Raw genomic sequence first — 18,870 nt, forward strand, 5'->3', positions numbered from 1 at the left:
TAAGTTTCCAGAAAGTTCATGGACTCTCACAGATCCTACCTCAACAGAGGGAAGGTTACAGGTCAGGCGCTCACCATGGTCTTAGGCAATAGCTGTTTTGAAATAGGAGGTGTTTTGGGACGATCTAGAGGCCAAGGGTAAGAACAAAACAGACTTTCTTTATACAGGTTCAGCCCGCCCCCAAAGGCTCATTCATAGTATACTTATTGTGGAACCTCCGGGTGACTTGACTTCCTGGAATTTACACACAAGATCTCACATGCATTCCTAAATACCATCATCTCAACGAGCTAACTGCTACTTTTTCCTTGGACACTTTCAACAAAACAGAGCATCCCGGAGCTTAAGCCAGATGGACCCGAGCCAAACGCAGAGCTAAGAAGAAAAATACCATATGTCAGGTTCCCTGAAAGCCTCTCTACATAATCTCAATACAACATTACCGAACATCAAGAGAATTTTTCCTAATGTTGACTTTTGGAACACAGAAGGGAATGAAGATTACATATCCAGAGAAACCTGGGTGATCCACGCTAATACCACAGCAAGTCACAGGGCAGTGTCAGCTGGTATCAGAGCAGCAATCTGATACACACAGTGCTATTTGGTGGGAGTCGACTAGGAGATACTACAGAAATTGAACAGCAGCTTCTCACTGCATAGAGTACAACTCTCAAGTCTTGACTCAAATATGGCCCCACACAGCTTTTAACAAAATACCCTCTACGCATGTCTCAAATATCACAGAGGTGTTTGTGTAGGTGTGTGGGTGTGGGTGTGGGTGTGCACAGGTTCCTGTGTGAGTACACAGGTAGAAGCCAGAGATATTTGCTGCTCTCCACCTTACGTTTTGAGTCTCTCACTGATCCTGGAGTTGGCTGACTGGCGGTCCAGCAAGCCCCAGGGCCTCTCTTGTGCCTGCCCGTTCTGTTATGGGGATGCAGTCCTCAATCCCTGCATCTGACTTTTTAAGTGAGGACTGGAGATCTGAACTACAGGTCATTAGACTTACACAGCAAGCACATACGCCTTACTGTTTATTAAAATGCTATACTGAAATCCATTATCATATGCGATGACTTAAACCGTAAAGTGCTTTTAGGTAGAGGATATATCAGATACAAACGTGATAAGAACAGATAATACACTTCAGCAGAGCCGAAGGAAGACAAAGAAAGAATATATTTAGAAAGTCCAATGGAGGTCAAATGGAAAGTAGAAACACTTATCTCTATTCTAAGTTATGGAGATATGTTTCAGAGACAGAGAAAACTTTGAACTTAGAATTATAATTATCCAGAAAACATCAAATGACTTTTCCCCAATATGCTTTTAGGCTGAACTTTTGGTTTTGTTAATATTATGTGAGACTGTTTATAGCAAAATGTTAAACTTGACTTTCAAAGTAGGGCTGAATGAACAACCAGAAATGACCAGTCAGGCAATCACTGCTGCTTTCAAAGATGGCTTCCTACAAGAAGTAAACTCTATAGAATAAAGAGCTTCCACCAAATGAGATCTTCAATGTGGACTGTAATTCATAAGACAGAAGCATGTGAAAACCCTGTTCAATGACCACACAACGACTGCTTCCTTCTCTACTGTCTAAGTGATCAGTCACATTCAGTTGTGGTGACTATTCACGAGGAACTTTGAAACTTTCCAGGTGTGTGACGTCTTCCCCTTAGTGTTTCCTGCAAAAGCCTATATCCTGTATTTGAATTTCAAGCAATCACAAGGTTTTAATTTTCCAAGGTTGAATGGTCTAAATATTAAATACTTGTCCTCAAAAGTGAGATTTCAGTGTCCACTTATAGCTAATATGCTTGAAATTTAATTAAAATCACACTGTAGTGCATATTAAAATAATTTTATAAAATGACTATGTCAGATAACCCAAGAAAATAATTTTGAAGAGTGCATGGTACCAATGCAGAACTCCATATATGCCATTTCATGATGGCTTAGGTCTTAATGATACTGTCAAATAACAACATAGCAATAATCAAATAAATCTCACATTATGCCAGTTCCCAATGGCCCTACATCCCAAAGCCATGCTCCCCTGGGTGGAAACAGAACTCAATGGTCTATTCCAAACTAACAGAATATGGAAAAATGAGAAATGGCTTCCAAGATGCTCCCTGTAATTAAAACACCTCCTCTCTCATCTTTGATATTTGGAGGACACAGCCAGCACTCCTGCAGGTAGCCCGAGGTGTTCTGTCTACAGGGAACACTCACTCAGGTACAAAGTTTTGACTGTGCCACAGGAAAGAATTTCAGGACAACTCACAGAGAAGGATGAATGATGTTACCAAGCTTTTCAAGCAGAAATAAGGGATCGTACATGGTTTCAACTTAAGGACTAGCACTGAGTGACTGGTGCACAGAGGACAGGACAGTGTGCACTCCAGTGTAGTTCCAGGCTTCTTAAGAGTGTCACATACAGACAGCTTTACAATAGCCAGCTCTGCGACTCTGTGGCTTAAGTTAACATTGCCCAAAGGATGAAATCTGCACTGTGGTTTAAATAGTAAGTGAAGTTCAGAAATTAAGTATAGCAGTATGAAGTTTTCTTATTTCTTGTAGTGTGTTTCCTTTGTGTAACTGTGGCTTCATGAGGCACATTGTTTAGAACGATGGATGGAGGAGGTGTGTGGGTATGGTTACACTGGCAGGTCACAGGCATTCGAGCGCTAAACAAGCATAGTTCTTCTGCTGTTTACAACATCCTAGTTGGAGGAATCTTTTGGGACAGGGAATGTTGTTTCTGCAAGCAAGCTTGACTTTGTTGGCTGTGTAGAAATTTCTGACCCTCGGCCAGCAGGAAACAAAAGCTAGAATCCAAGTAAAGGGTTTTGCTTTCTTCTGTATACCCTTAATTTTGCCTGTCTTTTTACCATACCACACATGTCCTGAGTCCCTCAGATTTCTTCCCCACTATTATGTTTTGAGATAGTCTGATGAAGGGTCCAGGATGAGCACAAGACTGGAAGAGAATCTTCCGAGACCTTCCAGACAACCCAAGTAAACCCTGAAGCAGCCCTTAGTTCCAGTGAAGTTCTGAGATGACTCAAGTCCTGCTTAACAATGCCACTGTGGCTCACTCACTCACTCACTTGCTACAGAACCCCTGTGGCAACAATGACTATCTTTTGGAGCCAATTTAGTTTGGGGATGTGATGCTTTACAGAAAAACAGTTAATTCAGGTTTTAGAGGAGGGTGCCACCATAAAAATCTAAAGGTGGGAGACCTTTAGACATGGTTGGTGTTGTACGCATTTGAGCCCAGCATCTGGGAAGCAGAAGCCTGAGTCCGAGTTCAATCCAGTCTTCATAGAGAGGTCCAGGCTAGTGGAGGCTATATTGTGAGACCCTTCCTCAAAAATAAAGTAAATACAAATGTGAGAATGTGCTTAGAGCTGTACATGTTAAAAAGAGTACTAGAACACATGGTTTAGAGAAATTTGAAATTTATAACAATCTATGGATGGATGGATGGATGGATGGATGGATGGATGGATGGATGTGGTTGGATGGATGGACAGACTCCTTTAAAACATAAGAAAGAAAAATTTCACTGGAATTTAGAAATGATGGAGCACAGAACTTTCATCACTGCCCACATTTCCACGTAGCTATTTGATCCACTGTCTCCTGCAGATATACTGAGAGTAAAAATTGCCAAATGAATTGAGTGATCCGATTAAAGAGATTTCCTAGAAAAAAAAAAAAAAACACTGACAATTTCACCAGGTTTCCTTTATTGTAGGATTACATGTAGTATATAGTAGGAAAAAAATGGATAGGCAATAAAAGAAACCCATGACTTGATGGGTTGAAGGCTTTCAGTCTCTCTAGACAGCCACATAATTATAAAATAAAAACGATAGCATCATGGCTGGAGACATGTCTCCGTGGTCAAAAGCCCTTGCTGTTCTTTCAGAAGACTCATGTTCAGTTCCTAGCTCCCATATGGCAGCTCACAGCTATCTTTGTCTCCCGTTCCACTGGATCTGGATATGACACACTCTCCTGACTCCTAGGGCTCCTGTGCACATGTCATGTATTCACACACACTCTGTAACTCCCCACAGACACACTGAAATGAATAAATATTTTTTTTGAAAGACAAGGCCAGAAAACAAGGTCATATGATGACACTACAGGAAAAGCATGACATCATTAGATAGAAGCCCAGCTTGTAGCTATGAAATCTTTCAGTTAAAGCCATGTAAAAATTTAAAAAAAGAAGAAGAAGAAGGAGGAGGAGGAGGAGGAGGAGGAATACCACAACAAAGGGCCTCCAAAGACTGACACAGACCCTCCTCACTGAAGTGTAAGGACAAAGTTTGGATCTTAGGAGGTTTCATGGTCTATTGATGAGCTTAAAAAAGGTAGACATTTAAGAGATCTGTTGCTCATCTGTCCCAGCGTGGACACACAGCAGCGTGGACACACAGCGTGGACACACAGCGTGGACACACAGCAGCGTGGACACACAGCAGCGTGGACACACAGCAGCGTGGACACACAGCGTGGACACACAGCAGCGTGGACACACAGCGTGGACACACAGCGTGGACACACAGCGTGGACACACAGCGTGGACACACAGCAGCGTGGACACACAGCAGCGTGGACACACAGCAGCGTGGACACACAGCGTGGACACACAGCGTGGACACACAGCGTGGACACACAGCGTGGACACACAGCGTGGACACACAGCGTGGACACACAGCAGAGGACTGCTTTCTAGAAGCTGCATGAATGGGACAGGCACAAATAGACAAAATCTACAAAGTGTTGCAGAAAACTCACAAATTCTTTGAGAAGATTCTTATCAGAATACGGCCAGCTTGGACCAACAGGGAGAAAGAGGATAAAATTAAAAGAGCCTATAGACCCACCCACATTTCACTGGCAGAGAATGCTGGAAAAATGGCAGAGCAGCAAGCACATACAGGGTGCACGACTCCAAGGATATAACCAAGAGCCCCAGGGTACAAAAGACCTGGAGAGTGACGATGAAGGCCTGACGACCCAAAGAAATATCTCTCCTCGGATTTCAGAGTTGCTGTGCATCGGTGACTTCCTCATTCCTTCCTTCCATTGACATCTCAGAATGCAAACATCTTCGTGTATCCTTTCCGTCTTGAGAAGGTTGACGGTGTTAAGAACTGATCATCATTTTTCCTTTAGGTTTGAAGTTCCAAGGAGGAGGAGGAAAGGTAAAGTTAGACTGAAGAAACTATCAAAGAACACCCTGGGAGCCTCATCCACACTGAGACTAAACTTGGATTTCTGAATTTTGAGCCCTAACTCACTTATGCAATAAGAAGGACTGCTTTGCAGAAGTTGACGAGGTAATGCACTTGCATGAATAAAAGTGATTCTTGACATCAATATTACTTCCTTTGTTTTACACCATCATCAGGACCTCTAAATAGAACTTCAAGTCTATTTAACATTCTCTCTCAGGGCTGACGAAAAGCTTGAACAAATGGAGCTGGATCTATGACTCAGTTTATGGCATTCATAAAGGCCAGGGTTTAATCCCCCCAAACCCATGCAAGCAAACCAGGCAAGGGTGAGATGCCTCAGAGGGTGAAAATGCTGGGCCCACAAGCCTAAGGTACTGAGTTGGATTCTCCAGAATCCACTTGAAGCCAGATGCTGTAGCTCACATCTGTAATCCCAGTGTTCATATCATGTGAGATAGGAGTCAGAAACAGGAGAATCCCTAGAAGTCTGGTGACCAGCAAGCTTAGTGTAATGAGAGATAGAAACAAGTGAAACTGTCTAAACAAGATGGAAGTTACAGACTGATTCCCAGGGTTGTCCTATGACCTGTCCTTGCACACTCTGGCATGTGTGTCCCTGCACTCACACATGAACATACACATTGACCCACATCATACCCCTACATCACACACATGTATACACACACACAAATTTTTAAAAGTCAAGTACAGTGCTGACATCTGACCTCTGTATACAGGCACAGACATGTGTACAATTACCCTCCCAACACAATATAAACAAAACCAAAACCGCTGAATAGTTGAATCAGTATCACTGAAACTATGTTTATAACATAAAATCTCTGTAATGTAAACATGATGAATTGCTACATTCAGAGTTAAATAACCAAATAATTATCATCTGCCCAACTGTAATCTGTTTATATTTATTTTAGCATTGCACCTATACTTAAGAGATCTTATAAGAAATGCCAAAGCTCTCTTGAAGACCACTATTTACAAAAGGTTTTGTGGTTTGTAACAAAACCTCAATTAATAACACACACACATTAAGTGAAATGAAAGCTAGGAGATGGAGTATTTGACTCCACTAAAGTGATTCTAATTTTTGATTCACTTATCCTCCAGTGAAAGCAAATTACATCATTCAAATGCTTTACAGTACCTATGCTTCACAATGACACTGCAACTTTCAGGGTCCCACTCACTACCACACTGAGTCATGTGTGAAAAATAGTTAAAGCAATATTTTCTAAATGTCAGACAGTCAGTCACAAAGCGATTTATCTCCTAGGCTTGTCCCTCCAGGCTGTGAGGCCATTTAGCAAAGGCTTATTAGTGATGAGCAATGATGGGCAGCCATGTTTTCAGTCTAACCATTCATGGGGCAATGAAAACAAAGAGCATAAACATTTCATTTGGAAGCATACAGCATTGGTTAAAAATAGCAATACCATTATAATTGAAACCAAAAGGGGGCTGCTTCTCGCCTTCAGGGAGCACAGGCCAATGGGCAATGCTGCTTTCTCAATTCAAATGGTATGTGGCTCTGGGCTCAGCTTGAATAACATGGTGAGTGAATTATCCATCTCAAAATGTAGGGAACTGAGAAATTCAGTCATATCTGACCAGTTAGTGCATTCCTAAACCTCAAGCCTTCAGACATCCTCACCTGAAGTCTCCCCAGGCCAGTCAACACCTATCAAAAGAGGGGCTGCCAAGTGTCTCTCTTCACCTAAGACAGACTTCTGATAAGAAAATTCTACCCACTGCCTTGGAAATGGGAAGGGTGATGTGTACTACATTAATGAATGACAATGGATTGTTTAATGAGATTATAGATTATAAAACAAATCTACATTGTCATTTGCCTGAAGTTGTCTTTTTATGAAACACTTGTGGAAAGAGTCGAACAGCCTCGAGTAGGGACTGTAAGTATTGTACATTGTGATTCAGTGTTACTTCAGGAAGCATCTGCTTTATCTAAACATCAACTCGTCGTGTGGCAGCCCATGCCTGAAACCCTGACAGACTGCTGCAGACAGTGACACCTCTTCCTTCTTAGTCTAATTTTTATTTGAATCTTCATATTTTAATTACTTCTTCGACTTTTATTGAAATCCTCCTTTGATTCTGACTTTCTCAGAACACATTTATGTGATTATGAGAAGCACTAAGCTCATGAAAGAAGCAACCTAGACAGGAGGTTACACTGGGGTTTGACACTTCATTTCAATAGACCTCATCTTGACATGGCCAAGTGCTTACACCTGCAAATCCCAGACTGTTCCTTATGTCTGAAGTGGCGCTCAACAGGATACCTTGGCATCGTGGGCCCTAAATAAATGTTATGAAATACCATTAGTGGTAGAAATAGAGTTCAAAATTCCACCAGAACAAATTTACTCTCAGAAGAAAAGAGGTTTACCATTCGTCTTTGACCATATGACAGACACACAGAACTTCCACTTTAAACAAGTCTATGAATCCCACATACCACCTAGCAGCAAAAGTGACAAATATGTTTTCTCCTCCATGATAGAACATAAGTACTTTTTGGTCTACATGAAAAGCAATAACTCTAAGTTTCTGTTGTGTAAGATGTTATGTATTTTTCTTCCCTAAAACAGGATCAAAAAATGGAAGAGAGAGAGAGAGAGAGAGAGAGAGAGAGAGAGAGAGAGAGAGAGAGAGAGAGAGAGAGAGAGAGGAGAGGAGAAAGAAAGAAAGAAAGAAAGAAAGAAAGAAAGAAAGAAAGAAAGAAAGAAAAAGTAAGATAGCAAGAGGGTCATAAAGTTTCAGCAAAACTGGACACCACGTTCTGAATTTGTTCCATTTAAACTTGGAGTAGTCACACCAAATACATAGAATAAGAGGCATCCCAGTGAGACAAAGCCCAATGCATCCAGCAGCTGCTGCCCAGTGTCATAATGAGCTGCTTGCCTAATGTTCTGGACTTATGTGAGTGTTTCAAGAGTAGCCTTCGTGTCATCTTTAACCTCAAAGCCCAGTCTCCCTTCTCCCTCTCTTGTGGCTCTCACGCCATCTTTTTTCTTTTTTAAGAACATGAAATTCTAGCTGGACAGTGGAGGTGCACGCCGTTAATCCCAGCACTTGGGAGGCAGATTTCTGAGTTCGAGACCAGCCTGGACTACAGAGTGAGTCCAGGACAGCCAGAGCTATACAGAGAAACCCAGTCTCGGAAAAACAGAAACAAACCAACCAAACAAACAAAAAGAACATGAAATTCTAAGCAAGAATTATAGTGCTGAACACTCACCAGCCACTACTGATCCCTTTCCCAGTCTCCCCCCTACTATAGTCCCCTCAACACTCTCATTCTTGGTCCACTTCACGTTCAGTTAATTGTCAGTCCTCATTTCTTTAACTCTTGGATTCTTTCAGCCAGTGTCTAGGGAACAATGTTCTTTGCAAAGACAGGAAAACTAAGCAAGGTCAAGGAAGAGGTTGCCTATCTCTCTGGAGTTCACACGAGAGGCCTCTATGCTGTGAACAATTTTGACATACTCAACCGTTATTTCCCTTATCACAGACTATCGATGGCTGAAGCCACATTCACAGATGGCTGTAGATTCTTGTTCCTGTCATTTACAGGGGACAGAATTCTTTACTTGGTGTTGCATGACGTATTTATAAGCTTTTATCATTTAATTAGGGAATGAATTTTATAGGTTAAGAGATAAACATCTATTAATTGCCTTCCTTGTTGTCGTAATGAAAGGCTTCACAGGCACAACATTAAGGAGGAGGGATTTATTAGTCTCACAGTTAGGGAAAGCACAGTCCACTGTGTTCAGGTAGGCATGGTGATGGGTAGTGAGACTGGAACTCTTCATACTCCACTAACCATAGGGCTCACCTGAAATCAGAGGGAGCTATTCCTTCCCCCATTCCACACAGTGAGCCACTTCCAGTTAAAACTTTCACAACTTTTTAACAACAGCACCGCCACCTGACAGTCAACTGGTCAAGCACATAGCCCAAGGGGCAAATTTCACATCTAAACCACATCAGTATTTTTAAAGAATCACCTCTTTTTAAGTGTAAGATACATATGAATACAGATGGCTACTCAAGGTAATGTTTAATTGATGTTACACGTCTTAACTTGGCACAGGGAAACTACTGTGCCTACAAAAAACACTGTCCATTTTTGGCACACCTGAAGAATGAATGACAGAAGAAATCTGTGAAGAACTCTGCAGCACAGAAGCCTCTAAAGTTAATCTAAATGCAAGCACCATTCATCTGACATAGCACACTAGATATTGGGCCACATGGAAACCTATAAGACAATTATCCTGAAATCTATATGCAACAGTGCTGTGAGAGGGTAGCTAACTTTATGTCGACGATCACCCAGCTAGGAGAAAGCACAACAAATTGATGCCCTCTGCCTCACAAGCCAGTATCAAGGAATAGCACTGCAGTCTCTCAATAAGCGTGTCTCTTTATACACCTGCTGTTGCCAAGTACCATTTATATGTCAGGCACCAGGAGGAAAGAGGAAGGGCACTAAAGAGCCTGGGCTTGAATTGAAGGGCTTTTTGTTTTAAAGCAAATTAGGAGCTTTGGAGGCCATAGCACAATACCTCCCTGGTCAGGATGGGATTTTGTCCTCCCTCGTGCCAGCAAATTTAAGTAACAAATGGGGTTTTTACATACAACTCCTTTCTTCTAAATAATTACAACGTACTTGTTTGAATTTAGAGCATATAAAATATTATATAGCTCTTCTTCAGTGGTATGTGGTCATCACTCTCATAACAGGGGACAGGGTTTCCAGAGAGCACACTGAATAGTCTTCAATGTGTGCTAGCTCCATCTTATTCCAGACCTTCGTACTATCATTAGCTCAGAAGCTGCACACCTCTGCTAATGTACTGTGATTCAGAGGGGTTAACCAGTAACCAAAGACTAATTATGTGTTTAAGTTGTCAAGGAAGAGCCTTTCCTTGTCCAGGGTAAAGTGCACCAGCTTATGCCAGTTTATTTATTTTCCTGATGCTTGCTTAGAAACAAAGACGGGTATATACCTGTACAAAGAAGTTAGCCAATCTCAACACTGGGCCTAAGACCAAGCTGGGAAGAGAAAAGATAAGAGTCTCTATGTTTGTGTTAAGGGTACTGTGCATATTATTTTGGCTCATACTTAGAACAGCCCTGACGAAATGAGTCACTCTAATCTCCATTTGATAAAGAAGAAAAATTAGGTCTGACTTCACACAAAAAGTAGCAGAACTAGAGTTTGAAACCCGGTCCAGAAACCAGTCTGTTTCTAATCACATGCCCAGGATAAGAGAGGGAAACACCCTCGGGGCCAAGCATGTAAAGAGGATGTTTGAAGTGGCTTAGCATTAAGATTAGAGAGCCAGGGTTCTTAACCATGGCTGCTCCTGGAATCACCTAGGGAGCAGTAAAGATTGTTGGTTGAAGCCTGGGTTCCACCCCCACAGATGGGATTTAATTGATATGGGAGTTGCAAGGTGCTCCAAATGGGGAGTCTAGCCAGAGGCAGACTGCTTGCAGAACAGGAGGCATGTGGCTCCCTTGAAAGCAGCAAGAGAAAACGTTCAAATGTTAAATAAACACTGCTCTGGACAAAGGTTGGTACACCTTCTGCCAGCCGTATGCGATCTCCACGCTAGTCTTTGGTATATTTAAGGTTCTGGGCTGGGAGCTAGATATATAGATTATTGATAGATACATAGATGACACATAGATTATTAATAGAAGATAGATGATAGATGATTGATAGATAGATAATAGATAGTTGATAGCTAGCTAGCTATTTGATAGATAGATAAGGTATATAGCTATATAGATAGACAAATAGATGCAGAAGATATTGTCATGGAATTTTTGTGGAGAAGGTCATTTGGTCTCTGATCCTTTCCATGTCATTCTCCAACTCCAATTATGAGACTACTTTACAAAAAGAGTAACCTCCATTCAAAGGACCCTGGAGTAATGAAGATAGCTTAACTATGCTCTCTTAACACCTGCGTACCACTTGACACAGACACTGTTACTTCAACTTTTCCAAGAGTCATGTTTTAAAAGAAGGCCACTCAAAATTAACGCTGACCTTTATCCAAGTCATGTTAAGAGATCTATCTCATTTACCTAAGCAAGGCTTAAACAAAGGTGAGAGGGACAGAGAGACAGGAGGGAGGGAGGGAGAGTTTCAGGAGATGGTGCAGGCAGTAAAGTGCGGCCTGCAGACCTACACTTTTCTCTCTAACCCTATGGCTGTGGCGGAGAGACCCGCAGATACCCAAAGCCAGCCAGCCTAGCTAAATCAATAACCGGCTCAGGTTCAGTGGAAGATGCCATCTCAAAATGTAAAGGTGGAGAAAGAACAAATGGGAAGAGACAGATGACATTAGTCTACGAGTTCTGCACTCATGAACACTCACATGTAGACATACACATCAAAAACAAACAAGTAAATAAATAATGGGGGGAAAAAAAAGAATGAAATCAGACACTCTGAAAGCTCATCTATGATGGTGGTGTGTGTGGCATCACAGGGTAAAATACCATCTGTCCTAGGGAAGGAAAAACAAGAGCTGCATGCTTTCAGAAACTGTTCCTTATTAAACAGCACAGAGACACAGACGTGGACATTAATGTTGCTAAAAGCAAGCCTGAATGTGTGTGTGTGTGTGTGTATGTGTGTGTGTGTGTGTTTAAATAAGCAGAAACTTTAGCCAGCTTGTGAACTAATTCTTCCTACACAATCATTGCAACTGTTGCAAGGCCAAGGCAACAGTTAAGTAACATTTCAGGGGCACAGTACACTATGGCTCAACAGCTCAGCCAGGCAAGTGCTTGCTTGCTATGCAAGTTTGACTACCTCAGTTTGGATCCCCAGGACCAGTGTAAGAACCCAGGTGTAGTGGTGTGTGCCTGGAATCTGGGTGCTGGGCCGTAGGGGGTGAAAACCGAATATCCTTGGAGCTCACTGGCCAGACAGTCTAGCTGAATCAGTGAGATCAAAGCTTGAATCAAGTGACCCTGTCTCAAGAAATAAGGTGGAGAGTGAAAAACAAACATTGGCCATCTCACCACACACACACACACACACACAAACACACACACACACACACACACTAAAACTCATGTGGAAGGCATGATTTTCTAAATAAATAAGCAAGTATCCACCGTTCTCATACCAACAACTCATAGGTAAATTTCCATACTTTAAACTTTTTCTTTTAAATATAAAAACTATCAAAAACAAGCTTTCCCTCTGAAGGAAGCCCAGCCACATATTTTCATTGGCTGGAGCCATGCAGCACCAAGATGCTAAAAATACTTTCTTTTCTTTTAAGTTGGGACAAACAAATCAGACCAAGCAAATAATTGCATATCATTTCTCCCATCTTAAGTCTCTTACTAGAAAATGCTCTGCATAGCTCGGTCAAAGCAAAGGATCTGTTTTATATTTGTACACACACCCACTGTCAGAAATACCCCCTTCAGCTTATTTTTGCCCAGGATGATTCAATAAGCTATATTTGCATTCACAGCAAGGATGGTCAGCATTTAGGTAGGACTTTATTTCTCACTTGCTTTGTATTGGAGAGAGAGAGAGCTTCATGAGTGGTGAAAACAAACCAGCAAGACAGGCCAAATCATTCATAAAAATGCATACAACGAGTATGACCTTAATGGAACCACAAAGTGTTTCCATGCACTCACTCGGGAATCATCTAGACCGTGGAAACTCAGTGTGATTCTTAAAATGAAAGGCTACGAGCTGCGAACACCTTGCCCAAGCTGAGTCGTCTGTGGCTGGCAAAGGGAAATTTTATGTTTCTTCTTTTAGACTTCTCACAGCTAACTCTAAAACACGCGTGTGCCTTCCTGAAGATGCACACACAGGGTTCTACAGATCAGCTAAATAAAGGTTTCTCCAGGGAGACAAGCCTTTTAAAAGCAAATATCTGTAGGATAACCTACAGTCAAGTGGTGGTGTGGACTTTACCATCACTCCCAACATTTCTCAAGTTAACTACTAAATGAACAAACGTAATAACAAGAGCACTAATCACAACACAAGCTTGCAGGTTCCGTTCATGAGTCACTAGTGTATATAGTCTCTTTTTTCCCCCCTTGAAAAAGAACACGGGTTAGAAAATGTCTGCATAATTCTTTATGTCTACAAACCAAGGCTTGCCTCTTGGGAAAGGATTGGCAGATGTAGCAGAAGGGCTGTTTGCCTAGATTGCAGCTGGGCCTTTGACAAGTGCTTCGGGTAAAAGACTTGGTGTTGTATGTACCCACCAAACGCCAGGCAGGACCGTGCGCTGGTGCTGTGGATTTCAAAGATAACTCCTGGGAGGAAGCTGGAAAATCAGGATATTATCTCCCACACATACGCTCAGAAGCCAACATCCCCGCGGCCGCTCCCTCAGATGCGCCAGAAGGTCAATGAGTGGTACCTGCAAAGCCAACTAACTATCCACCAAGCTACTTTTCCAGCACCAGCACCAGCTCAGAGAGAAGTTGGCGGTGCGCTTCCCCTTAACTGTACCTTGCAACTGGGCAGAGAGAGAGTCCTGGTGCTGCTGGTACTTGAGCGCCACTGCCTCAGCTTTGCGCAGCTGCGTCTGCAGTTCCAAGTAGAGCATCGCGCCATAGAGGAAGCCGAAGACCACCGTGAGAAGCAGCAGCGTCTGGAAGATCCGCTTCTGCTTTCGGGAGCACATCCCGTTTCCCATAGTCCCTCCTGTGCCCCGCGCTGCGGCGGCGGGAGCCGTCGTGTCCTCGGTCCTCGGCTGCGTCGGACAGCTCAGCAACGGCCACCGCGAGAAGTAGCTGGACACGGCATGAGCAGAAGACGCGAGACACAAAAGCCGGACCAGAGAGGAAGAGGCGGCCGCTCAGCCCCCGCGGCCGGCTGGGCGCCAGGTCATCGACGCCACCCGGCCAGCAGCCACCAAACTTCTGCGATGTCGGATTTCCGCGAGTGGCTGGGCCCGCGTGGAGTCTCTTTGCATACTTCAGAGCCCGCTGCCCTTGCTACTGGTCCCCGCGCGCAGCCGGCTTGGTTTTCCCTACTCCCCACTTTTTGGCCTCGCTGTCCCCACCGTCAGTCCCCGCCCCTCGCGCCGGCTCCCGCTGCTGGACTTTGTCGCTACCACTGGTAGGGGACGCGCGCCCAACAAAGGGACCTGGCTCCAGGCGGCGTCCCCTTGAACGGTCCCTCGGTATTGATGAAGAGATGGGGACTGGTTGGTCTGGTCAGGTTAAGGGGGGTGGTGGGCTGGTGTCACTGATCTGGAAGCTCCAGCCGCCCGCCACCTCCCACCCAACTTACGTGTCACCCACGGCCCCGCTATCATGGCCAACGGGATTCCGGGAGGAAGTCCCACTCGGGCTCCCCGCTCATTGGGCCCGCGCAAGCCACCGCTCCCTCCTTTCGGGGAGCTAATGCTGGGCTCCATTGGACGCCAGCTTTGTCCGTCCCGCCCCGGGCCGCGCCTACCCTCTCAGCTCTGGGCAGGCTCTGAGCTCCGTGGGCCGCGCGGCCGCCTGGCGCCTGGGTGCGCCCACGTGGAGCCTGGATGGGTGCGGAGGGGTGGAGGAGCCTGGTTGGGAGGGCTAGGGACTTGTCCTGGCCTGAGGCTTGGTGATCATTGCGCATGTGTGTGCATGTATGTCCCAGCACTTGGAATGCACGTGGAGCAAGAGTACAGTGCTTATATGCACACCAACAACCGCAAAGCAACCGTGGGTGCACTCTGCTTAGCCCTGCTCATTTCTTACCCTACATAATGAGTTCAGCTTATGAACACTTTGTTCTTCTCACATTCTCTCAAGGACTGCCTACTGAGTCTTGTCCCATTAGAGGCACTAGGCTATGTGCAAAAATGGTAGAAAGTAAGCTGGGACCCTGAAGCTCACTTGACTGTCTACATGGGGTGGGGAAAGCACTTTGTTGGCAGAAGGAAAGAAATGATCTCATGTTTCCTCTGGCTGCAAATGGAATAATTTTAAAAACAAATCTTACAGGCTGAAATGAGTATGCATTCATCTTGCTGTGTGTATTTCTCTTAATGGTAGCAGAAAAAAAAATCAGTTACATTTTTAAATTACATTTTCAAGGCCAGCAAAACCCACTACGTTTAACAAAAAGTTAGACAGGCATAATAACGCCAAACCACTTCAAAGAAATCCACAGTGCATTTCTTTCTTCAATATAATCAGGGTGTGTGTGGAATTGAGGTTATGCATAAATGATAAATTTGTTTCTCCTCTTGACCTGAATTCTAAGAGAAATAAATTATTTCTGAAAAGTATCAGTTGTGCAGTGGCACTTTTACATTCTGCATATTGCATTCTACATATTTTTTTGTGATATCCTGCCCGTGTTTTAGTCATCACAATTAATTATGGGGAATGAGTGCTTTAAACGAAGGAGATCTGCTTAAACCAGATTCATTTTCAAGACAGTTCCTGTGTTGAATGTTTTTAGGTCAGTCCTGAAATCATAGGTTAACAAGAGCCACACAGGCAGACCAGGGCATTTCTCTCACTGTAAAAAATAAGTGAGACTGGTGGTATATGCACTTAGCTAATAAAAATCACATTATGTTGGTTCCAAATGCTCTTACACTGAATCTTAGCCAGGACATTCGATTTACGAGTTGGAAACAAAGAATCTAAATTTGGCCAATATGACCATAATACTTGTAGTCTCTTCTAGGTCTTGTAAAAAGATACTTCCTCACTAAAGGAGAATTTTATCAGAATCTTATCCTTTCTACCTTTTCCTTCTGTAGAAAACAAATCATGACTCCGTTTAAACATGTAACCTAAGTGTGAAACTATGCCAGACCTGGTAGGACAACCTGTAATCAGAGATACCGGGGAGATCGAGGCAACAGGATTCCAGGATCAGAATGGGCAATTGAGAGAGACCTTGTCTCAAATCAAAAGTCAAACGAGGGCTAGGGATGATGCCTTACTGTTGCAACATTTACCTAGAACACTGTAGACACTGAGTTCAATCCTCAGTCTCGGAGAAAAGAAAGAATGCTTAATTTAAAGGGAAAATGGTCTAAAGCAGCTCAAGTCTGCTTCCTGGTGATGGTGTAGCTCCCATAGTCTCCAGTCTTGTGGGATTTACCATCATTTAAGGTTTCCTCTTTCCGTTTTACTCATAGCAATTGGGAGACATTAGTGGGATTTCTTTAGAATTCCTCAGAACTAAATATGCCCATAAACGGCAAGATATCTGTAAAAATTCTCTAAGGAAATGAATTTTTTCAGCAATAATCTTAGTCTATACTTGAATATGTGATTATTCTGGGTACACACACACACTCACACACATGCGTGCACGCACGCACAGGAAATGTACAGAACAGGGAGGATGGAAAGACCACTCAGAAAATACACAGGCAAATGGATGGACCTGGAGGGTATCATCCTGAGTGAGGTAACCCAATCACAAAGGAACTCACACAATATATACTCACTGATAAGTGGATATTAGCCCAGAAACTTAAAATTCCCAAGATATAAGATACAATTTGCTAAACGCATGAAACTCAAGAAGAACGAAGACCAAAGTGTGGACACTTTGCCCCTTCTTAGAATTGGGAACAAAACATCCATGGAAGGAGTTACAGAGACAAAGTTTGGAGCTGTGTCAAAAGGTTGGACCATCTAGAGCCTGCCATATCCAAGGTTCCATCCGATAATCAGCTTCCAAACGCTGACACCATTGCATATACTAGCAAGATTTTGCTGAAAGGACCCAGATATAGCTGTCTCTTGTGAGACTATGCCAGGGCCTAGCAAACACAGAAGTGGATGCTCACAGTCAGCTTTGGATGGATCACAGGGCTCCCAATGGAGGAGCTAGAGAAAGTACCCAAGGAGCTAAAGGGATCTGCAACCCTATAGGTGGAACAATATTATGAACTAACCAGTACCCCGGAGCTCTTGACTCTAGCTGCATATGTATCAAAAGATGGCCTAGTCGGCCATCACTGGAAAGAGAGGCTCATTGGACTTGCAAACTTTATATGCCTCAGTACAGGGGACGCCAGGGCCAAAAAGTGGGTGTGGGTGGGTAGGGGAGTGGGTGGGAGGGTATGGGGGACTTTTGGGATAGCATTGGAAATTTAAATGAGGAAAATACCTAATAAAAAGTATACAAAAAAAAAAAAAGAAAAAAGAAAATACACAGGTATTCTGATGTATTTCCAACCTCTGGAAAATGTATGTGCTTCCTGAATTCACAATTCCTACTTTAAACCTTTGATTTGATAGCAACCATTTCATTCCTGTTTCTTAACTTCTTCTTTGCCTGAAGCAGTCATCTGATTCTACAGAATATAATAAAGGTCATAAAACACAACTCAATATTTTAGTCATAAAACTTGAAAGACAAGAAAATTATTACCTGAACTTACTCATTATTTCAAGTTCAAGAAGGGTTTGCAGAAGTACATAAAATCACTAATGGCAGTGTCTTTATGATATTACATTTTCAAGGAGACCAATGCCTCTAGATTCTTGACTATACAAGTATAGAGCTTTTGAGCAGCCAACATAGGAGGCATCCAGAGACTACATATTAAATTTACATAGCCATGCCTTTGGGTAGAGTTTATAATATATGAGCTACTTTCACTGGTCTTAGAAGGTCTATTGTTAGTTGTATTTTATTTTTGCTTCCTTATTGTTTAAAAGTACTTTGCAAGTAAATATCTATACATCATATATATTTACAACGGAAGCATATAATTTCGAAATTGAAATTACTGAGGAATTTCCCCTATTTGGTATTCTCTTTCTAAGTTAATAAATCAAGAAGAAGACAATCAGAACCTTACACATGGGCTGGAGAGATGGCTCAGTGGTTAAGAGTAATGACTGCTCTTCCAAAGGTCCTGAGTTCAATTCCTAGCAACCACATTGTTGCTCACAACCATCGATAATAGGATCTGGTGTGTCTGAAGACAGGTACAATGTACTCACTAAAAAAAATAAAAATTAAAAAAAAAGAAAGGAAGGAAGGAAGGAAGAAAAGAAAGAAAGAAAGAAAGAAAGAAAGAAAGAGAACCTTCTACATTAAAACATTTAAAAGAGAAGCATTAAAACAGTATTTGAGAACTTTAGCATGTTCTCCAGCTTAAATGAATGAGGTTCATCTATGCTTATATCCCAAAGAGGAGAGGTTAAGAAGGAGGCAGTTGATACATAATTTCAAACAATCTAATGCCTAGAAATATAAAATAAATAATCTCCACTGTGTGAAAACTTTTACTGAAATATACTCACTACAAATAAAATTTAATAGGATTTAATATCTTGTCGGAGAAACGAACACCCAAAATTAGTACGGAGTATTCTACTTTAAAATTGTGATCTCAGATGCAGGCTTGTGTTAGAACACTTGTCAAGCATGTGGGAACTTGGGGGCTTAATTTCTAGCCTGTAAATGTCCTAATTTAATTGTAAACTCGACACAGCATAGAATCATTGGAGGAAAGCCTAGTAGAAATTGACCTGTGGAAAGCTTTGTGGAGGATTGTCTGTATTGCTTGGTAATTTA

General features: G+C 42.6%; 1 protein-coding gene across 3 annotated transcripts in view; it reads right to left on the bottom strand.

Annotated features, from left to right (window-relative positions):
* Nucleotides 1-14,678, bottom strand: part of Golim4 (golgi integral membrane protein 4) — an 80,774-nt gene extending 66,096 nt beyond the window's left edge. For 2 of the 3 annotated variants that reach the window (NM_175193.6, NM_001291069.1), the window contains exon 1: nucleotides 13,834-14,671. In NM_175193.6, the coding sequence (NP_780402.1) occupies nucleotides 13,834-14,020 (187 nt within the window). In that variant the 5' untranslated portion in view covers nucleotides 14,021-14,671. Of the gene's footprint in view, nucleotides 1-13,833 lie in introns of all 3 variants that reach the window. The other variant, XM_006502145.2, reaches the window with a different exon arrangement.
* Between the last annotated feature and the right edge of the window lie 4,192 nt (nucleotides 14,679-18,870).

The sequence above is a fragment of the Mus musculus genome, chromosome 3 (assembly GCF_000001635.26).
Source record: "Mus musculus strain C57BL/6J chromosome 3, GRCm38.p6 C57BL/6J".
Taxonomy (NCBI): Eukaryota; Metazoa; Chordata; class Mammalia; order Rodentia; family Muridae; genus Mus; species Mus musculus.